Here is a 23,979-nt window from a genome sequence, read left to right as displayed (position 1 = left end):
GGAAACTTTTTAAAAGCTGTTATATGGAGCCATCTGCAGCACCTTCTACATCAGTCTGAAGAACCCTTTCACAACGTGAAGAACCCTTTAATCATACAAAGGGTTCTTCGAGTGTTCGTGGTTCTATATAGAAGCATTTTCCTTACTAAAGAACCCTTGTGAGTCAGGCGTGATCACTGATAGGTATTTTCATAAACACAAAGGTTTCCGCTTATGCATTGAGTGGAAACACTCGGCTCAGCTGGGAGTATGAGTCAGGTGGGTATGACCTCATTGCTTTCCTTCAGCTATTAGGTCATTGTCTCTCTCTCTGTCTCTCTCTCTCTCTATCTCTCTCTCTCCTCATCAGATATGCTCACCAAGTGACACACCATGGTGTTCCTGCTCCTCAGATTCTCACACTGTCGTGTTATATCTGTCCTTGCCCCCTCAAGAGTTCCCACCTCTGTTGGAGCCCTGCAGTGGATACAGTAAAGTCCAATATATTAATAATTGATCGTTGATATTAATTTGTTTGCAGGTATGCTTGGATGTTATTGACGGAACAAAGGGACTTTGAATGCCTGTTGCTTTGTAAAACGGCCAGATCAGTGAGCTTCATCCAACATGAAGAACAATCTCATCTGCTCAAGTGTCTGAAAGTAAGAGTATTTATCTAGAAGGACGTATGAAAGTTCCCTGGTCAGGTGATATGATCAGTCGGAAATTAGTGAACATGTTTTTACAGAGAGCACTTTACATTTTAATACACAATCACTGTCTATTTGCTGAAAACTACACTCACAGGCCACTTTATTAGGTGTTCAATTGCTTGTTAACACAAATGGCTAATCAACCAATCACACGGCTGCAGCTCACTGCATTTAGGCGTGTAGAGGTGGTCAAGACGACTTGCTGAAGTGCAGACCGAGCATCAGAACGGGGAAGAAAGGGGATTTAAGGGGCTTTGAACGTGGCGTGGTTGTTGGTGCCAGACGGGCTGGTCTGAGTATTTCAGAAACTGCTGATCTGCTGGGATTTTCACACACAACCATCTCTAGGGTTTACAGAGAACGGTCCGAAAAAGAGGAAATATCCAGTGAGCGGTCAGTTGTGTGGACGATAATGCCTTGTTGATGTGAGAGGTCAGAGGAGAATGGGCAGACTGGTTCCAGATGATAGAAAGGCAACAGGAACTGAAATAACCAACCAAAATCTCTGAGGAACGTTTCCAACACCTTGTTGAAAGTCTGCCACGAAGAATTAAGGCAGTTCTGAAGGCAAAAGGGGGTCCAGCCTTTTACTAGCATACCTAATAAAGTGGCCAGTGAGTGTACATTCATGTTTTATTATTTTCCAATACATTAAACTAGGCAAAAATAAAGAAACTGTCCACTAAAAACAGAAATAATTGAAACGAGTTCCCTGTAGACCAGGGGTCCTTAATTAAAATTCAATAAGGTCCAGTTAGAGATAATATCCTCAAGCGAAGGTCCGGAACATCATAATCTCTAACTTGCATTATGATTCAGTGCCATATACTGTTGACTGAAGTAGCCGAGTAGGAATATCAACATCTTATACCGTCAACAACTGAATATCAAATCAAATAAAGTCCAGTTCGGTCAGATTTCAACAACATTTATGGTCAGTTTTCTCTTTCTAGGTCACTTCCCTCTGACTCACTTTCTTCTCTGACTGCTGTTTCTCGCCTCATCCCTCCCCTGTGTGCTTCACTCACTTGACTCTCAGTGCTCATTGTAATGCACAGACCTGATTGGCTGAATAGCATCACGTGTGACATATACAATGCATGTGATTGTTCTGTGAGTCTCCCGGGCTGCTAAAGCTACCATAAAGGCTAGAAAAGCTACGTCAATTAAAATAGGACCATCCCATCAAAATAAAAGAATTCTCCTTAGTTTATCAGTTATATGTCCAGATCCACATAGGACAGCGTCTGGGTCCAGACTCGGACCGCGGTCCGCCTAATAGTGACCTCTGCTGTAGAGGATGTTTTCACTTATTTACACATAGAAAATCAGCTGATTGTGTCATCTGGCCAGGGGTGCCCTAACATTTGCTCACGACCATGTATCAAGGGTATAATGTTGTGATCGTGATAAATTATGCCACATCATAGCACCACATGCTTTCCTGAGCTGCGTGTCAATGGCAAAAGAACATTGACCAACTGCGTGTTTTACTAGACCCTTATAGTCTTGTTACATACTAAGGCTTATTATTCAGTAACTACAGGCACTCCAGTGCAAACTGGTTGAGCTATCCGTAGGGTACAGATCTGGGCCTGTCAGTGGGCCTTGGCCACTTAAAGGGTTAAAAAGAGACCATAACTAGCCGTGTTTGAATAAAAACCATTCATATTTACATACAGTATATTTTACTGAGGCACTTTATCTTCTCCAATCGATCAAAACTCAGAAAAAAACAAAATATGCATATTGTGTATTGTGAAAATGTCTTGAAGTATCATGATATTCCTGTGATGGAGTGGCGAACCGTCCAGGGCGTGTCCAGGGGATAGGCTCCAGCACACCCCACGACCCAGGAGGATAAGTGGCTTATAGTGTGTGTGTGTGTGTGTTGTGATATTGTGATGGCCCTAGTTGTAACGATACACACATTTTTAGATTTGATCGTATTTTTTTTGCTAAGATCTTGAGTGTATTTGATTCAGTTGGTGATATTTTGCCTTTACTCTACATTATATATTATGCAGAAAGATAAACAGAAAAATAGTCAACAAAATATTATAGCATGTCTCCAATTTAACCTCCCCACCAAAATATTATGTCATTATATGACAAAAACACATGTACACTGATATGTAGGCGTGGCATATCATGACCACCTCTTCGTTTCTACGCTCACTGTCCATCTTATCAGCTCCACTGACCGTATAGCTGCACTCTGTAGTTCTACAGTTACAGACTGTAGTCCATCTGTTTCTCTGATACTCTGTTACCCTGTTCTTCAGTGGTCGGGACCCCCATAGACCCCCATAGAGCAGGGATTGTTTGGGTGGTGGATCATTCTCAGCACTGCAGTAACACTGACGTGGTGGTGTGATAGAGTGTGTTGCGCTGGTCTGAGTGGATCAGACGCAGCAGTGCTACTGGAGTTGACTGGCAAGCTCAGCTTTAATTAGTTGTACAGACATCATAATATTTTTCATTAGAACACAAACAAGCTTACTTAGTTGCAGAAAATGTGTTTCGTTAGTGACCATCCTTAATTTTACACAATGATTTTCAAACTTTGGGACATATTTACTTCAAAACAATGAGTGCATTTACATGCACTCAACTATCTGATAACTGCGGAAAATCAGATTTTGTCAGTAAACAAACTCAAACCCTTAAATAAAATCTTATTTTATTTATTTGATTGCTTTTTAATACTTTTTTTTGTTTGTAATTTCAATGGACTGCACTGACCAATACACAATGGGCTTTCATTTTGTCAAGTATGTAGTTGGTTTCAGTGTCGCTCCAAAAGTGTTTACTGCATCTCGTGGTGATGCTGCTCGCTTATTTCCGGTACCGCCGTCTGTTTTCACCCATGCTCAGACTGAGAAACCCTGAAAGAAATCAGAGTAAGAGCTCACAGCACTGAGAAATCTGATTACTGAGCTGAAATCCAGCCTCTGCTTCAGATTTCTCATCAGATTTTACTCTACACTGTTGACATGATCATTTAAAGAATCAGAGACCTGCAGAATTTTGTTTATGATTGGATTATTGAGTGGGTGTAAAGACACTTAATGGGATTTTACTGCTTCCTGCTCCAAAATGCAAGGGCATGGCTTAAACAAGACTCCGCCTACAGACTAAAACGCTTCGTTTCGGTAGTGACATGAAAACGTGGGACAGCATGAAAATGAAATCTCAGTTAAAGCTTTGCGTTTTTAAAAGATCATGACATAATCCTTGCACATATCGCTGCTGTCCAAAGAGAAGCATGTAGCCCCATTTTTGTCGATTTTGATTTTTCTCCATTATTTCAACACACCAGCTGTGTGAGAATTTCATCGTGATTGGACCAATAGAAATGCTTTAAAATCAGTTGAAATTAAAAGCTCTTTACCTAAACTTGCATTGAAAGGTAAGAGTGTTTTTGCCCTCTCCTGTGAAGTTACTATTTTTGAGATGCTTGTTTTTCTCTGGACAGGGACGATATCAAAGGTCTTTTTTTGTCATTTTTCAGTTTTTGACATACTTTGAAAATACACTGTACACTTCAGATTGTGTGTAAATTTCATGATGAATGGAGCAAAAGAAATGACCTAAAATCACTTGTAAAAAATTCTGGTTCCATTGACTTACATTGTCAGTAAACTATGTTTTTCCTTCTCCGGTAAAGTTGCCGTTTTGGAGATATAAGGTTTTGTTCCCGACAACATCGATATACTTTTTTTCACTGTGGGGCACTTTGAACGGGTGCTGGTTCAGATAAAAGATAAACATGTCAACCAAATCAATGCACTCGTCATTCTGAAACGCTGGCCAAATATGGGCTTAGGTCTATGAAACATACAGCGTTTATTGTTCAGCGTGGGTGTCATTTCTCTCTACTTCAGGGTAGCCAGGGAGAAATCTGCATGGTTCTTCCACTGGGGGGCGCTATTAGCCTTACTGTCCTCCACCTGTCCTGTCTGAATGTTACAGCAATGTATTTCTGTGTGTTTAAAATGCAGGCCTCTTATGCTTTTATTGTTTTGGACAATAAAAATATAATTAAAAGCTAAATCTTTAGTTACATCTTTAGTCTTTAGTTAACTATATTTAATTACATCTTAAAAAACCCATATCACCCCCTACAGGACGTATTTACCAGGAATCCTAGCTCTGTAGAAGCGGGAACATCGCCACACTCCCTGTTATGTGCCTCTTTCTATCGGGTGGTCATTTAGCCCCTTAAAATCTCAGGCTTACGACATACTAAACCTTCTTATTCAGCAACTACAGGGACTTCAATGCAAAGTAATGTAGCTCTTCTTAGGTCGTAAATAATAATAACAATAATAATGTAATATAACTTTGGGCCTGCTGGTGGGCCTATGGTCTGTTAAGGACAGTGGTGGACAGTAACTGAGTAACTGAGTAAATGTAATTAGTTTCTGTACTTTAGTATTTTTGGTGTATCTGTACTGAAGTTTCTCCGTTCTGGACTTTCTCCTTTCACTCCACTACATTTCAGAGTCTAATATCCGACTTTTTCCTCCTACATTTTGAGAAATCTGTCGTTCCTTTTGGTTTCTGTGTGTATAAAAACGTAACATGTCAAAACGAAAGAAGCGCAAAGCCAGAGCACCAATCAGGGCCCAGCGGTCACTTTGTTTAGAGCTGGTTTTGACCTGTTGGTCATACCGACCCAGTGCAGCACGCGGTTCAACGTCAGCGCAGCAGCGTAAAACTTTGGGAGAGTCTGTTCAACATAAATGATGAACTAACCTAACTTTGTGTAAATAGAGCTCAATATAGAAATATGTCCACATATGCAGTCGAGACTGACGCGGCTTTTTTCTGAATTTCTACAAACACCATTTCATTTTATAGTAAATGAGTTTGGGCTGGTTTATGTTTATGAACAGACGCCTACAGATCAACATAGTAAAGGAGCTCATCTGTGATCCTGAGTTTAAAGCCAGTTTTTATTCAACTTAAACTTGGAACTAAGTTGTAAATAAATCTGAAACTGAAACTTTGCTTGTGTGTAAAAAGTGATTTCAGAGCCACTCGGTTCTCCCTGATGGAAACTGTTTACCTTCAGTGTTTTGTGCTTCTGATCATTTTAATAGACGTCAGCGTCACTAATTAATGACGTTCTATTAAAAGACTGGTTTACCAAGAGAGACGCTGGAGGACTTTCACCTGAAATGAGGGAAGACGAACCTCTTGTACCAGCTGTGCTTATTCCTGTTACTGACCATTTGCCCGACGCTACCCATAAAGTCTGTCCCCTACCACAGCCTACTGCCGGGCCGAGACACGTACTTCATCACAAGTGCACCATTTCACTGTTGTCTCATCAAAACCTCGTAACTTTACAGGAGAAGGAAAAAATCTACCTTACTGTTAATGCAAGTCAATGGAACCAAACTCTGTTCCAAGTAATTTAGGGCCGTTTCTTTTGGTCCATTCACCATGAAATGTGTGCACAGTGTTAAGAGCAACAGGCGTCTTCAAATTATGTCAAAAAACCGATAAACATCAAAAAGAGATTCATGGTTTTGTTCCGATAACAATGATTTGCTTATATGCTTTGTGTTTAAGCTTCTTGCTTAATGTTATTGTGTGAAACTAGTTTGATATGTTTGGAGCCATTCATGCAGAAGTCTGAGCGTTTTTACGAGTTTCATGCAAATGTACATCCAGTAAACTGAGGAAGCATTCAGCGCTTTCTTTGTGTCTGTTGTTGGTGATATAAATGATCCCATTTCTTATTTTTACCCCTACCCCTTGTTTTCGAGTGTCACTTTACCCCTTAAAGCTGATTTCCAAGGGGTGGTGGTTGAAATTGTCCCTTACAAAATGAGACGTCGCTCAAATGAAAAGAGCATCGCTTCATTAACAGCTACTAGCGCCGCTCTGTAGGCGACCCTGCCCGTCTGCAGTGACCGCAGAGGAGGGGAAAGTCCAGCTCCTCACTGCTGGGCTTTAGTTACATTTAGGGATCATACGCCTTCAAAGAGGGGGGCAATTAATTATTATCACCCCCCCTAATTCTCTGGCGATACGGGGCTGAAGCCAGCTATTAGAATTTTTCACGTCCAACCTTAAACCTTCTGTGGTTTACGTGGAAATTTAGCCAGCTACTGAAACATCATCATACTACTAGCAATTTTCTGTGAAAAGAGCCATAGTACATTGAAACGGCATTAAACTAAGAGAACACAATGGTTGTCGTAATTTCTAAGAGTAAACATCGTCACATTCCTGGGCTTCTTTGGTCGCTTTTTTTCGTTTTTCTCGTAGTGTGTATCTGAAAAACCTCTGTTTGTAGCCCTAACACGTCGCCCTGCCCCTCTATCTCAACACAAATCGGGACACCCTACCCCCAGACGTGGTGGGCTAAGGGCTGAGTGGTAGGGACAAGTGGTGGAATGGCATTGGGCCTTTATGTGCCTACTTCCAAATGTCTAGTATACTGGACACTGAATATTATAAGCTTCCCAGTAAAAACAGTCATTACTCAATGTATTATGTTATCTAGAACACAGCACTGATCATGTTCCCTAACAAAACTTGCTTGTTTTTTAAAGTGTCTGGTCTCTGGGGAATCTGAGGGGAATCATACGTACAGGTCCTCTTGTGAATTTGTGTATAAAAACACTCATAATTCATTTTTATGTGCCTCTTCTGTTTCCCCTACATGCCGCAGTAATGCATGAGCATCATGGTCACTGAGTGCACTTCAGATGGCTTTTCCAAGGATCTGAACGAAGACGCCACTATAGTTGCCGCATCTGTTTAAACAGTAAATAGACCTAGTTGAGTAGCTCCTGCCGTCCATGACCCAAGGATGAACCCTCTTTCAATATGACTTGGATCTTTTCCTCTTGCTATCTTGATCTGAAACTGAGGTCAAGTGGGCCTGTTCAGCATGTTTATATATGCAGCATGGTAGGACGTTTATTTCTTAAGTGGATCATGTAATACACCTGTCTGGAAGCAGCACAGGACCCCCAGAGGACCCCCATGGACCCTCACAGAGCTGGTACTATTTGGGTGGTGGGTCATTCTCAGCACTGCAGTGACACTGACGTGGTGGTGGTGTGTTAGTGTGTTTTTAAACACCTCAGTATCACTGCTGGACTGAGAACAGTCCACCAACCAAAAATATCCAGCCAGCAGCGTCCTGTGACCACTGATGAAGGACTAGAGGACCACCAACACAAACTGCAGCAGCAGATGAGCTGTCGTCTCTGAACTTACATCTACAAGGTGGACCAGCAAGGTATGAATGTCAAATAGAGTGGACAGTGAGTGGACACAGTGTTTAAAAACTCCAGCAGCACTGCTGTGTCTGACCAGCGCAACACACACTAACACACCACCACCAGGTTAGTGTTACTGCAGTGCTGAGAATGATCCACCACCCAAACAGTACCTGCTCTGTGGGGTCCTGACCACTGAAGAACAGGGTAACAGAGTATCAGAGAAACAGATGGACTACAGTCTGTAACTGTAGAACTACAGAGTGCAGCTATGCAGTAAGTGGAGCTGATAAACTGGACAGTGAGGGTAGAAACGAGGCATGGTTTGCTGGACTGTGCATGTGCAATGGAGCCTATTAAAATAAATGTGGTGTATAAAATGTGCTGTATACACCCCGGTGGCCGAGTGGGTGTCATGTTCCACCTGTGGGAAGAAACAAAAGACCACGTTTTGTTCACCGAACTAGTGAACCTAGGCGCCCTCTGCTGGATGAAATGTGTATTGGAAGTGCGAGTCCTGCATTGTCAGTGACATCAGCCTGCTGACCACTGATAACAGACAAGGAGGAATTCGACATGCTGTTTTTTTGCTTATGAAATGATAATAAATATAAATAGAAAGTTTTGGAATATTAATGACCACAGAGTCTACGGCACACAGAGTCTAAGGTAGAAACTGGTAGCTCACTCATTGATGCACAATTAGTGGTAGCCATCATCTAGACTTTTAGCAATGGTGACCGTTTATGACCGCAGAATTTCCTTTTTTTGGAATTTCAAAATTGTCAACTGGATTCAAGTCTGTAGGCTGAAGGTTAGGGAACCAGCCCCGGGTTCAATCCCCTCGGCTGACAGTCCATGACTGAAGTGCCCTTGGAGCAAGGGACCTAACCCCCAATTGCTCCCCGGGAGCCATGGATAGGGCTGCCCACCGCTCCGGGCAAGTGTGCTCACTAGTGTGCATGTATGTGGATGTTTGTCCCATCACTGCAGGGATGGGACAAATGCAGAGGTCTAATTTCACAGTGTGCAAACACAGATTCGAATTAGAACCTCAAGTCATGATGCTCCCACCATCATACTTCACTGTTGGTGTGGTGTTCCCAGGATCATACGCACAAGCCGTCTTTCTCCAACTATGAAAAACCAAATTATTGTCAAAAAGTTCGATTTGTTTGGTCTGACCAGAGTGTGCTGGTCCAGCAGAGCTGATTTTAGACGGACTTCTCTGTGCTTTTTTTCGGGGGGGGGGGGTTATTAGTTGTGGTTCCATGCAGAGCTACTTGCGGTCTTTACAAGAATGCTATTTTATCTGCACCATCAATACGTACTGAATTCACTCATTTTGAACCTCTTTACATATTTCCATTTCCGTGTAGAGTTTTGTTTCTGGACTTATCTTTGTTTATGCTTATGAAAACACTTTTGTTACAAGTAAAAAGTCAAGACACTGTGTGGGCAGATTTGAAGTGGCTGTGTGTGCTGTAAGTATATGAATAACAAAAAAGTTAAGAGCATGTGAAAACTTTTCAACATAAGTGATTTAGATCCCTTTATGTTTGGGATTAGCACAGCCACACGACACCTGAGTAAGTAAGGGACTTCTGCCTTGCGAGTTGTGCAGTGAAGTTGAATAGAGCTAAGATTTGATCACCATTACCCTATTAAGATAGCACGCAATACAAGTTGCCAGGAGGTCTGTCAGTCTGGTTGATCAGGAGATAAAAAATTTGCATACTGAGTCTTAGTCGTCTGTACTTGGCAGAGTATGAATCTGGCTCAGATTGAGTGTCGTCCTTCATACCATGCCCTCATTCTCCAAACTGATAATGTAGGGTGGTGACAGTGTTGGATGACTGGAATTACATGGCATTTAAACTAGAAGCATTTGTTTTAGGTGGTAAGGATAAGCCAAGCATTACTCACCAAGCAGGCAACGCATACTGAAGTGTTTTCAGAAGCTGCTTTAAGTTCCCACCTCCACAGTGGACGTCCAGGTGGAATAGGCCCACCTCAGTGCAGGCCGAGTCAGCCAACCTCGGCACAGGGGGAGTCAGCCCACCTCATAGGAGGCGAAATGTTGCTTAGGTTTATAACCGTTTTCTCTTATTAGCTCTTATAGTGAAATAGCCTGTTTTTATCACTGTGCCTTTAGGACTGATATATGTAAATGACCTCCATTCTGATTGGTTGCTTCGTTTAAAAAGCAGCTTAGGCTGAAACACTCTATAACTTCGGAGTCAACAGGCAGGTCAAAACTGCTTTAAGCTGAGTAGGGCTGCCCACCACCCCCAAGTGTGTGTGTTCACTAGTGTGCATGCATGTGGGTGTTTCTCTGCACGGTTGGGTTAAATGCGGAGGTCTAATTTCACAGTGTGCAAAAACACAGTTAGCTAATGGCTCTGAACTCAATTCAATTCTATGTGTGTGTATATAACTAACACACACACACACAACTGCTGTCGGAAGAAAACCTTGTATCTCCATTTTTGTCATTTTGTGACAGAATCTGAAAATTCCTATTGCTCTTTACATTGTATGTGAATTTCATGATCAATGGACCAAATGAAACGGCCCAAAATGACCTGGGAAAAAGTCCGGTTCCATTGACTTACATTAAAAGTAGAGTAGGTTTTTTCCTTCTCCTGTAAAGTTGTCATTTTGGAGATACGAGGTTTTCTTCTGACAACAAGGATACATGTAAATGCAATGATTTTCATGATATCACAAAAATTGAGCAGTTTTTGTGTCCATATATGGACTGTGTGGAGCGTATGGACTTGGTTATACTATGAAATATGTCCTTATTATGCAGTGTTTTATTGCTCATGAAAACTTAATTCTAGGTTTACAGGTAGGGGATAAAAGGTAAACAAACCTGCTGTTTTTCTGTTGTAAATCATTTTAGTTTATTTCACATTGCTCAGTGGACAAATGGCTTTAAAAACAGTGAGAACAAGCTGAATGACTGGAATGATTATGGGACATAAATATCTCTGACAAGAAGCTGAATGACATCCTTTAAGGCAAAGCGAGTCAACAGTCAGTCGTCTTATTAAACAGCAATATCTGTCACCACAGCTCCGCCCACAGGAATGTGCAGCTCCCCTAATTACACCAGTTACAGAGCGAACTCTTACTATATGTGTATGTACATATGTACATAAAAACAATCTGGAATTAATTCAAACCTGGCATTGACAAAGATGGCCAATGTATTAAAGAGCATGAATTTTACGGTAAAAAATCTGTACATACATAAAACATGAGCCTTCTTTTCCCATGTAAGCTTCTGGAAACACCGCATTTCATTAAAAGTGAATGAAATACAGGGAAAACATGCTTACTGGCTCGTACCTCTCACAGGTTTATTTCTGTTTTCAGCTAACATTTTATATCCACCACTTGCAACCATCGCTCTACTTCACGCTTTTTCCCTCGTAACAGTGATTTTACAGTCGAACTCATTTATGATGGTTCCAGTATTGCATTGTATATATACATTTTGTTCACTATACAGACAACAGCACCAATTTTCCCCAGACTCACCCTAAATTCACAGGACACTGCTTGAAAGTCTATAACCTTCCTGCACAAGAAACAACAAAAACACACACACACACACACAAAAAAACAACATGCACACTCACAAATGCTCCTGCACCCTAGAACCATAACTACACCATTCATACGGCATTGATCCAAAAATGCTGGCTTGACGAAAAAAGGAATGAATCCAGTCCAAAGTCAATCCTGAAATAGCAGAATTGCTTGTAACAAAGTGAAGTAGCTACAAATAGCATGACGTTAACATAAACGAATACCTAGATATTTAGAGTGGGAGTATTGGACTGGTACCAATATCAGGCCACAGTCAAGGTTTCGGTACCAATACAGGAACAGTAAAAGTGGCCATTCCCAGGCTTCCTGATCTTCACGACTTACTTATTTTCACATCCTCATACTTAACAATCTTGCCATTCCTCGTCACTATCTCTTTGATCTGCAGCTGTCCACTTTTGTCATCATAACGTCGTTGGGTCACTGTTCCATCTGGTGGCAAGGGACAAGGAATGGACATCTTCGAGAACTCGGTGACAAACGCTCTGTTGGAACCTGAAACTAACGCCACTGGTTGTGGAGATGGGCTATGGTTGAAGCGAACCACTGATGCGTCAGCTGCTGGTGCTTTGGGAAAAGGTGTTGGTAGACGATGAGCTTTTTGGTTTGGAGCTAGGCCAACAGGCCCTGGCCCTCTGGCACCGTCTTGTGCCACCAAAACGGGGTTAGGTCGTCCTATTCCTGCCCCTGGCTTCGTGACCACATCTGCCCCTAAAATGACACCAGCCCGCCGGATTTCACTGATCACTCCAACCATGGAGGTTCTCTCTGAGGGGTTGGTGGTCACCATCTTGGACACAACGTTGCAGTAAGGGCTGTCATTCAAAGTCTCCCTGATCTTGGTGGGAGACACAAAGGTGGTTGGCAGCCTGACTCTTGCGAGGAGTTCGGCGATAATTTTGCCCATGGCCCACACATCCGAGCGCTTGTCCCGAACTCCATTGGCTTGCAGGATCTCAGGTGCGGAGTAGGCCTCATTCCCCAAGTTCTGGGCGGAGGATAAGCCGTTGAATGAGAATTTTGCGAGGCCCATATCAATGATCACAGCACGATGGGTACCATGTTCAACCTAATGGGATGAAGAGGAACAGGTCATTTGTTTATTACTGCAATCTACAAATCTCAGTTTTACCATTTTCTCCCTACAGCAAATGTTATGTCCCAGATTTGTTTTGCACTGGAGCTACACTGTCAGAAATGAAGGAACTGTGCAGGTACACTTTTCATTTATCAAGGCACAAACAATGTAAATGCACCCTCACAGGTACAAAAATGGTTAAGTTCCAACTGTGTACCTCACATGTTTTTCCAAGGCAAAAGTACATATTTGCATTTACGGCATTTGGCTGACGCTCTTATCCAGAGCGATTTACAATTTGATCATTTTACATAGGTAGGCGAAGGCGGTGTTAGGAGTCTTGCCCAAGGACCTTTATTGGTATAGTGTAGGGTGCTTGCCCTGGTGGGGGACTGAACCCCAGTCTACAGCGTAGAAGGCAGAGGTGTTACCCACTACACTAACCAACAATATTTGTACCATTTCAAAACTGAATGTTTTAAAACAGACAAAATAAATAAAACAAAAAGCCCAGAGTCCAGAGAGGGTTTTCTGGAATTCTGATTTGTCTAAATCAGGGTTGTCCAATCTTATCCACCAAGGGTCAGTGCGGCTGCAGGTTTTCAACCACACAGGACCTTACCTGATTAGTTGTTTAAAGCCTGGCCGACTGTTTAAACAAGTAGAACCAGGCACGTTCCTGCTTGTTTGGAAAAAAACCTGCAGATACACCGGCCCTTTGCAAATAAGATTGGACATTCTTGCCTAAATGCTTGGGGGTAAGTTGTAGACGCTTCTTTTGGACAGCGGAGTTTTGTGTGGGTTGTAGCAACAGACAATTGTGGTACAGCTTGTTTCTCATTCTTTTTCTTTGTTCCTGCTGCTTTCAGTTCCTCCTGCAACTCTTTTGTGACTGCTGACTTACCGCTTATCTTCCTTATCATTAGTCTGAGAGCGTGTCACGAAATCTTGCGTGGCACATATGTTGAGGATGATTAGTTCAATGTGTAAAACGACAAATATTCTGTTTGCATGACATGTTCCTGAACTGGTTGCTATAACCTTCTATTGCTATTGTTAGGTACACTGGCCTCATAGATCCAGCGCAATACTAACAAAGCAAATTTCAGACATACCTTGGCTGATCAGTACATTAGGGGTAAGGAGGAGATGTCCAAACCTGTTTCGCAATTAAAGAATTTAACTGACCCTGCGTCACACTTACCATGATGTTGTCAGGTTTAAGATCCTGGTGGACGATGTCTTTGCTGTGGAGGTGGAACAAGCCTTCACACATACCAGTGATGATGGTGGCCTTCACCTTTGGGGTCAGCTGTAGGAATGTTTCATTAGAACTTTTAACATACACGACAGAACATTCAAATTTTACTCTGCTTAATTGATCATTTGTAAAGAATGGTTTAGTATTAAACACGTAGCCTTACCTGTATTTTAGATCTCTGTACATTAAATATGGTCGTCTCGAGATCCTCTCCAAAGATAAACTCCAGAGGAATGTGCCACTTTCCATCTTGCAGCCACGGATCTCCAAGAAGCTTAACCACATTGTTGTGATGGGCATTACTGCAAATTGAGAATCAAAGTGATTGCCATGAGTCATTGAGGAACCACTTTTCATTGACAGAGTAACATTGGATGGTTCTGTAGAACAAGGGATGGCTCTGTAGAACAAGGGATGGCTCTGTAGAACAAGGGATGGCTCTCAGCGTTGAGCTGCTAGCAAGCAATGAGGGGTAAACAAGGAGGTGAGAACCTCCTGCTTTGAAAACAAATCACACCTCTCCACAAAGACGACTATAAAACTCAGCACAACTGCAGCTTTCTTGGCATCAAAAAATCGTGATGATAAAAGTAGCACTTAACTTATAAAAGTGGGGTTTGACTGAGTTTATGTTAACCTGTCGGTTTACCTAAGAAGATGAAAATCTGGTTCATATCCGGTTTTGTAAATCATACCCATTTCAAATCAAAACAGTTAAAGTTATTAAATAAAAAACGAGTAGTTGAGTTGAAGACCTCCAAAACAGACGGTGTGGGTTAAAACGGCATTTTTGTAAATAACCAGTTCAAAGTTTAAAACGTCCCCTACATAATGTAAAGTTTTTATTCTTAGAACATCTTGAGTGTATTTACAGTTAATAATCCTTCAAATTAAAAGAAAACTTCATCCATTGGTAAAATTAACGGTGGTCACATTTGTTTTCACATTAGCTTTTTAGATTTTGATAATATTGACACCGACATGGTAGAATCAGGATTGCAGCTTTACTCACTAATAAACTTTGCACTCTCTTTCAAGTTGCTCCTTGCTGATGATGCCCAGAGGCACTTTCTTCATCGCTGCCCAGGTGCCATTGAAATTCTCCTTATATATTTTTCCAAAGCAGCCCCTTGCTAGTGTTCTTGTAGAGTAGTCCATCTGGTGGAAAAACAAGACAAATGAGATTGATGAACAATCCGTCTATTATTATCATCATCATCATCATCATCATCATCATCATCATCATCATCATCATCATCCTTATATTTCCCAATTTTTCAGGTTTCACAATCTTATTTCCTCCTTTGACGTGTTCTCTGTACTTTGAGGTGGGGCATAAAAAAAATCCCCAAAGAATGAGGTCAGGTGAGTTGGGCAACACCTGGCACTAACACACGTAACACGTAATATTATACTGTGCACATTTTAGGTGTATAGTATCTGTTTATGACTTTCAAGGTATATAATTCACAGCAATTCAACTGAATGAAAAGTAAATTTGAATGATTTTTCAAAATTCCTGTAATTGTTAAGATGTAAACAAAGTCTTTCAGAGTCTCTAGGCTATGAGCCTATGGCTATAGGAACCAGACGTCTACAGAGTTTGATGCCTCTAAAAGCTCTTGACACAGAAGACATTATTTTATGATAATTTTAAGAGGTTTTAGTCTAAAACGAGGTAAAGAGGTACACTAAATGGCCAAAAATATGTGGACACCTGGCCAATCACACCTACATGAGCTTGCTGGATATTTCCAATTCCAAAACCATTAATATGGAGTAGCCCCATCCGGTATTCCATCGGATTCCCTAACGAAAGCAGGAGGTGGAGTGCGAATATAACTTTCCCGAGATGCCTCCGATCTTACACAGTTCTTTTTCTTTATCCTTATCATTTTTTCCTCATTCTTCACAAGTTTTAAAGAATATTCGTCATCAGTAAAACCTCAATAACACCTTTACTGGTGGGTAAAAACCTCTCTAGGCACTTTTAACACCGAATACCTCCGAATTTATAGGCCATACTAAAGAATAAAAGGACAGCATGGTGGATTACAGCTTTGCTCAAATATGCTGGACAATTTCATCGTGTTTCACTCAGCAAGAACAAGCGTAGTAGCAAAAAGCTTCACGTTATAGTCTTCAGCAGGCCCAAACTTACAGAGTGTGCTTTAGTTACCCTTGTTCCTCCACCTCAGAGGCAGGAAAGTGGAGAGCGGCAACATGTAGAAACACATCATTACCAACACAGTCATGTAAAATCACTTGGAGCTATAAAACAAAGGTTTCTTTGCTGTTTAGTTTTTCATCCTGTGGAAGCCTGTGGGGTCATTCAGAGATTCAGAGGTGTGAGAATTCTGGGCCGAGGCTGGTATCTGATACTTGCCACCCATGGATCGGTCAGTGCTGATGCTAATGCTGATACATACTTATCTGTGGGGAGCTATAAATGCAATAAAAGGAACAAATGACAAAAAAAGGCAAAACAAAAAACAAGATACCAGCCGTACTTTAAATTTCATCTGCGGCTGTGAGCAAATTTAAACTTATTGGAATGGTATTCATAAAAATAATAGAAAAGATATTTTCTTATACATATGTCTATATGTATAGTGTGTTTGAGCAATGATGCCCTGATATTATTATATTTTATTATATATATATATATTTTTTTTTCTTTTTTCATTTTTATTATTCTATTTTTCTACAATTAAGTGTTTAAAAATACACTAAACTATTTAAATAGTGTCTATTTAATTTATACTTTTCCTGAAAAAGAGAACAACCAGAGTTTTTGAGTGCGTTTACACGCACTTAATAATCTCATAACTGCAGAAGATTTTGTCAGTAATACTATCAACGTGTTTACATGCACTGAGTAATCAGATAATGGGGAACTCCAGGTCTATATGAGTCAGACAGCACTCAGAGTTCTGCTTTACAACCAGCCAATAAACTCACAGTAGAACACACGACATAAACGTAATGTAAAACTCAAACTTCAAGCTGTGGCTTTTTAAAAACATTGCGCCTGAAAATATGAACATACATCACCTAGAATATTTAAATCCTTCCTTTAGTCAAGCAGTTGGTTTCAGTTGATCCAGAAGTGTTTTGTTGCCATTTCAAGGCTCTTGGCTTATTTTCGGCTGTTTTGGCAGAAACCCGAAAGAAATCCGAGTAAGAGCTCACGTGCACTGAGAAGTGAGCTGTTCACAGGACCACCTGAATAATCAGACTGCAGAAATCTGATTGCCTGTATTATTATTCTGCCAATCCCTTCACCATAACAGAAAGTGAATATGCAGCCAATGTTTCATGAGAACCAGCAGTAAGAATGCCAGACTATTGTCATCCCGTTTAGCCTACAGTCTCCGATTTAACCTCAGATTACTCATATAATGGATGGATGAAGGCAACATTCAGAGAGCTAGTCTGCCTCCACGGAACTTTACATGCTCAAACATATTTTTTGAGTGCGTCACCTGCTAAAAACAACTACACTCGCCCAGGGCGGAGTCAGGGCGCTACGAAGCCCTACTTCTTCAGCTTCGTATTCAACGTTCAGTAACTCATGGTGCAAAGGCTACTGTTTCTGAAGGTTTAGGCTGCGGTGTTGTAGTAAAACTATTTAAAGCCTTTCCATGACTTTTTTCAATCTACAGTAGGGCTAAAATATTGATATTTTTTAAAGACTTTTGCGGCTCAAGTCTGTAATTCAGTAGTGGCATCAACACACACCTCACATACAAGTTCACATGCACCTAAAGTCAGTATTTTTGGTGAAGAAGTTCAGAGAGCAGTAAATTGCTGCTAATTAAGTGTTCAGCGACGTGGATTGTGTTCAGGCTAGTGCTGCTCATCAAACAAATACTGTGATTAAAAGTACAAGCCTTTCCTCCAGGGCAGCGCAGGCTGTCAAACTAGATTATGACATGTCCCAGTTAAGCCACCTTGAAGTTACCGGAATTGTGAGGGGGAAAACTGTCCATGTGACTGAACGAAAAGTGGTTAAACTTGGAAAAAAAGATTAGGAAAAAAATCCCTCCTGTTATTTTTGAGGTCCATTTGACCCCATTCAGTCTCTAATTTGTCTAAATAAATGATTGACATATTCCATGCTCCAGTTCTAGTATAATGGGGACGACTGGGTCCAATGTCCTGTACGCGCATCAGTCTCCTTTAGGGTCAGTTTCACCCCAGGCTGTTTCGGCTGTATAAAACAAGAAATATCGACATTTTACACACTTTTTGTTTAAGTTGTTTTGGATAACAGTGAGACCATCATAACATCTTTAAAAAACCTCCCTGTGTTTATGTAGTGCCCCAACTATATACAACCATACCTGTAGTGGCTCAAGAACCACCGATAGATCCCACAAAATATGGGATGGGAAAACATAATTACCACCAAACTGTGATATTTCTCCAAGGCTTAAATTGCTGGGGTCAAACTGACCCCAAGGACAAAGGATGTGAGTAAATCTGAACATAACAGAGAGGTTCAGTAGCAGCACTATGATGACCGATCGTACAGGTGGGCAATATGATGACCTTCTAGCATTATTGTGATGAATGATGTCACAATACAATCTTCAGGATATGGTCATAAAAAGACCAGCTATAGACAACCTGTAAACAACAACAGCCAATCAAAAACCTGTAAATAACAACAACTGCTGCAGAGTAACTGTATAAACTGCATATTAACAGGTAGCTGATCGGATGTTAGCCAATCTTATTATTACAAAACAGTTTTTACTCACATTTATTTATAAAGGTTTGCAAATCGCTGCTGTTGGAGCAAAACCTCACATCTCCACTTTTGTTGTTTTTCCGCATAACTGGAAAACACCTGTTGGCCCTTACACTGTGTGTACATTTCATCATAATTGGAAGCGGCTAAAAAAATGACTTTGAATTATTGGTTAATTATGGTTCGACTGATTTACATTAGAAGTAAAATATGTTTTTTTTTGTCTTCTCCTTTAAAGTTCTCATTTTAGAGATACAAGATTTTGTTCAGACAGCTGGGAAATTTACCCCAACACAGTGTAGAAAAGCATTAAATAAAAGTGTAAAACAGCCTGTTTTCATATTTTAATAGCACAAGAACATTACAATAACAACTAAAGCACTTCACTTTACAAAGTCACTTCCCGGCTCATAGATTAGCACAGCAAAACCAACTCATCAACGTTGGAGGCAGGAAACCGCGTATCTTCACACTGGTGACTTTACAGGAGAAGGAAAAAACCTACTTTACTTTCAATGCAAGTCAATGGAACCAGACGTCTTCTCAGGTCATTTTGGGCCTTTTCTTTCAGTCCATTCTTCATGAAATTTACACACAGTGTAAAGGCCAACACGCATTTTCAATTTATGCCAAAAACCGAAAAACGACAAAAATGGAGATGAGGTTTTCTTCCCTCAGCGGCGTTATGTTGTTTTGCGGGTGACCGGCGTAAACGAGTTTAGACCGGAACGGAATTCACCGTTCAAGTGTTTTTCAGCAGGTTAAATTAGTCAAGGCAATAAAATTCAACTCCACTAAACGATAAAAAAGCACTTCACTGAAAAATGTGACGTTTTAATGTCCACTGACTTGGGTCATTCGAATTTTTCCGTTCCACCTTAAGTGGTGCAGCGGTTCCATTCGGGCGTGTGAGGCGTTATAACGACTGCTGCGCCATTTAAGGTGGAACGGAAAAATTCGAACAAGAAGCCTCGTCGTCGCTTCAGTTAGGCCGTGTAGGTTAAATCCGGACAGTTGTTCTCGCTTTGGTTTATATTCTGGAACCGGCAAGCTAACGCTACTTAAATTAGCTTCCTATAATACCTTGTCAGGTTCACGTTACCACGTTTTAAGTCTGTAAAGTAAGTTACGTCTGCTGTTTCTCAAAACCACCACCCAAACTGGAATGAAGTAGGTTCGTCTTACAAAGCGTATGTAAGGAGAATCCGTCTGAGGGAATAAGCCAACGTTAGTTAATAGGTAGAAACGTGTTTTCTGCTTTTATAATGTTTTAGTGAAGCTTAGCAGAAGTTTTAGGTGAGAATAAAACCTCAGTTAGTCCATGAAGATAGGACAAACCAGCTGTCTGTGTCCAAAGCCTTTGTTTATGAGATTTAAGGGAAAAGATAACATACCTTACTCGTCTGTGCTCCTCTGATATGAATCTGACTCAGGTTGAGCATTTCAGACTGATAAATCCACCACCTGTGAGGTGTCATCTTTCCTACCACGCCCTCATCCTCCAAACTGAAAATGAAAAGTAGTGACAGGCAAGGGGAACTCCAATGATTTTTCAAAAACTTCTACATAACTAAATGGTCGAGATGTAAACAAAGCCAGTGGTGGTGATAGGAACCAGACGTCTACCTCTAAAATCTCTACACTAAAGTCACTACACTAGATGGTTATGAATGTACGTATTTTTAAGTGGTAGGTCAGTGTAGTGGTTAACACCTCTGCCTTCTACACTGTAGGCTGGGCTTCAATTCCCACCTGGGTAAGCACCCTACACCATACCAACAAGAGTCCTTGGGCAAGACTCCTAACACCGCCTTCGCCCACCTGTGTAAAATGATCCAATTGTAAGTCGCTCTGGATCAGAGCGTCAGCCATAAATGTAAGTTATTATTACGTATGAAACATGTATTTTCATGGCAGAGGGGCTCGTGTAAGGCACTGTGAGGCAAAAGAAAATGTATTTTTCCAGATTCACCTCTATTTTACCATCATCAGCATCTCATAGACAAACCATAAGACGTGTGAAGGTTCCCTGGTGGTTTTTGATCATATGTGGAGTTGCTGTATTTGTGTTGTAGGCAAGGTGACCACTGGTACCTGTCACCACCACTGTAAAGAAGCTGGTACGTTTCTCTACAATGAAACATTTTCACATTAAACCATTCAGGATGACTTTGTTTACATTTCAGTGACTGAAATTATACAGAAAACTTTAAAGATTTGAAAAAATACTTTAAGACACGTTGAAGTGAGATACATCCGGATACAGAAATATAGTTGAATGCAGGTTCCTATCAGTCCTGGCCAATAATTCTATGGTGCTTACATTTATTTTTTACTCTTTAGGTTAATCAACTAAACGTAAGAATGTATGTAGCCTACAAAGTATGTCGATTTGGGTGAAAGTGGAAATTGTCTAATGTAAGGGTCTCTGGTGGGAATGTACATACACTAATTTATGTACAACATGCGCTGGGCACGGAAACAGATCTCAAGAGCTGATTCCACACAAAACAGTCTACAAACCAAAACATCTGGCAGGAATAGAATACACTATTCAGTATCATTAAGTGATACTTTTTTTAATCCCCCCTCCACATTTAACCCATGCGTGAAGTGAAACACCACATACACACTAGTGAATACACACACACTAGGGGGCAGTGAGCACACTTGCCCAGAGTGGTGGGCAGCCCTATCCACAGCACCCAGGGAGTAATTGGGGGTTAGGTGTCTTGCTCAAGGACACCTCAGTCATAGACTGTCGGCACTGGGATCGAACCAGCAATCTTCCAGTCACAAGGCTAGTTCCCTAACCTCCAGCCCACAACTGCCTCGAGTACCCTAAGCAGGGAAATGTGCAGAGTTAGCGATAGCTTAATAACTTTACATTTATGGCTGACGCTCTGATCCAGAGCGACTTACAACTGGATCATTTTACACAGGTAGGCGAAGGCGGTGTTAGGAGTCTTGCCCAAGGACTCTTGTTGGTATGGTGTAGGGTGCTTACCCAGGCGGGAATTGAAGCCCAGTCTACAGTGTAGAAGGCAGAGGTGTTATCCACTACACTAACCTACCACTTAACTTAAGCTGGGCACTACACAACTTTCAAAATCCTCTTACATTTAATGGACCTGATTATTAAATTCATAATGTGTGCAGGGGTCCTTTTAGGGTACGTTGCCTTGAGGCAACACTATGCGACAATGAGAGGAAATGATATAGAGCTGTGTTCCCTGAAGTGGTGAGGCCTGGCTTGTGACTGGCTAAATCACACAATGTTGCTTCTAGGCAACAAACATATTTCTGCAATTCTCATTAAAAAATTATACCTAATAAAATAAGAGGTTGAAAAGTGCCCAGTAAGAGTACTTGGCAGTGGTGGACAATAACTAAGTAAATGTAATTTGTTACTGTACTTAAGTAGTTTTTCCATTTTGGGTGACTTTTTACTTTCACTCCACTACATTTCAGAGTCTAATATCTGACTTTTTACTCCACTACACTTTGAGAAATCTGTCGTTCCTTTTGGTTTTTGTGTGTATAAAAACTTAACATGTCAAAATGAAAGAACCGTAAAGCTTCAGTGTTTTGTGCTTATGATCATTTTAATAGACGTCAGCGTCACTAATTAATGACGTTCTACTAAAAGACTGGTTTACCAAGAGAGACGCTGGAGGACTTTCACCTGAAATGAGTTCATGAAGCCAGTCTGGTTATAAAAATTATAACAGGACATCAGAGCCAGAATTACTCTTTTAGTACTTTTACTTTATACTTAAGTACATTTGAAGGGAAATACTTTAGTACTTTTACTCCAGTGGAGGTCTAAAGGGAGGAACTTCTACTTTACTGGAGGAATATTTTACCTTGGGTGTCTCTACTTTAACTCAAGTACATGATTTGTGTACTTCGTCCACCTCTGGTACTTAGTATGACTAAGTACATGCTTTTTTTGTTTTACTTCAACTCTTCTGTTTTTTGTCATCCCTATTGCTGCTTTTAAGCATGTAAGATGCTATTGCAAAGTAAGGAAATGAGTGTGTTGCCCTGAGGCAACACTGCATTAGAGGGTTGACATCAGCAGGCCGCAAATGTGCACGTGTCTGCACAAATGGTTAGAAACCGACTCCATGAGGATGGTATGAGGGCTCGACGTCCACAGATGGGGGTTGTGCTCACAGCCCAACACCGTGCAGGACACTTGGCATTTGCCAGAGAACACCAGGATTGGCAAATTCGCCACTGGCGCCCTGTGATCTTCACAGATGAAAGCAGGTTCACACTGAGCACATGTGGCAGACGTGACAGAGTCTGGAGACGCCGTGGAGAGCGATCTGCTGCCTGCAACATCCTTCAGCATGACCGGTTTGGCAGTGGGTCAGTAATGGTGTGGGGTGGCATTTCTTTGGAGGTCCGCACAGCCCTCCATGTGCTCGCCAGAGGTAGCCTGACTGCCATTAGGTACTGAGATGAGATCCTCAGACCCCTTGTGAGACCATATGCTGGTGCGGTTGGCCCTGGGTTCCTCCTAATGCAGGACAGTGCTAGACCTCATGTGGCTGGAGTGTGTCAGCAGTTCCTGCAAGATGAAGGCATTGAAGCTCTGGACTGACCCGCCCGTTCCCCAGACCTGAATCCGATTGAGCACATCTGGGACATCGTGTCTCACTCCATCCACCATCCACTGTGGTTGCACCACAGACTGTCCAGGAGTTGGCGGATGCTTTAGTCCAGGTCTGGGAGGAGATCCCTCAGGAGACCATCCGCAACCTCATCAGGAGCTGCCCAGGCGTTGTAGGGAGGTCATACAGGCACGTGGAAGCCACACACAACACTGAGCCTCATTTTGACCTGTTTTAAGGACATCACATCAAAGTTGGATCAGCCTGTCGTGTGTTTTTCCACTTTAATTTTGTGTGTAATTCCAAATCCAGGCCTCCATTGGTTAATAAATTTGACTTCCATTGATGATTTTTGTGTGATTTTGTTGTCAGCACATTCAACTTTGTACGGAACAAAGTATTCAATGAGAATTTCATTCATTCAGATCTAGGATGTGTTATTTGAGTGTTCCCTTTATTTTTTTGACCAGTGTAATTTGGAGCAGTCGTGGGCTGGAGGTTAGGGAACCAGCCTTGTGACCGGAAGTTTGCCGGTTCAATCCCCAGAGCTGACAGCACATGACTGAGGTGTCCTTGAGCAAGACACCTAACCCCCAACTGCTCCCCGGGCGGTGCGGTTTGGGCTGCCCACCGCTCCGGGCAAGTGTGCTCACTGCCCCCTAGTGTGTGTGTGCTCACTAGAGTGTTTGTGGTGTTTCACTT

The 23,979-nt window shown here is 41.6% G+C and overlaps 1 protein-coding gene across 2 annotated transcripts; it reads right to left on the bottom strand.

The window, feature by feature from the left end:
- Positions 1 to 10,823: 10,823 nt before the first annotated feature.
- zmp:0000000881 (serine/threonine-protein kinase Nek7) lies at positions 10,824 to 20,133 on the bottom strand. Of its 2 annotated transcripts, none has more exons than XM_017708692.1 (5): positions 20,050 to 20,133; positions 14,912 to 15,057; positions 14,063 to 14,201; positions 13,843 to 13,950; positions 10,824 to 12,629 (listed from the first exon to the last, which is right to left on the bottom strand). In XM_017708692.1, the coding sequence occupies exons 1-5, from the start codon at positions 20,131 to 20,133 to the stop codon at positions 11,874 to 11,876; spliced, it is 1,233 nt and encodes a 410-aa protein (XP_017564181.1). In that variant the 3' UTR covers positions 10,824 to 11,873. The 2 variants fall into 2 exon arrangements, with proteins under 2 accessions (XP_017564181.1, XP_037389861.1); XM_037533964.1 differs by lacking the exon at positions 20,050 to 20,133 and adding an exon at positions 16,954 to 17,018.
- Positions 20,134 to 23,979: the final 3,846 nt, after the last annotated feature.

The sequence above is a fragment of the Pygocentrus nattereri genome, chromosome 24, assembly GCF_015220715.1.
Source record: "Pygocentrus nattereri isolate fPygNat1 chromosome 24, fPygNat1.pri, whole genome shotgun sequence".
Lineage (NCBI taxonomy): Eukaryota > Metazoa > Chordata > Actinopteri > Characiformes > Serrasalmidae > Pygocentrus > Pygocentrus nattereri.
The sequence above is the reverse complement of the archived record's forward strand: the minus strand, read 5'-3'. Positions and strand labels throughout refer to the sequence as shown.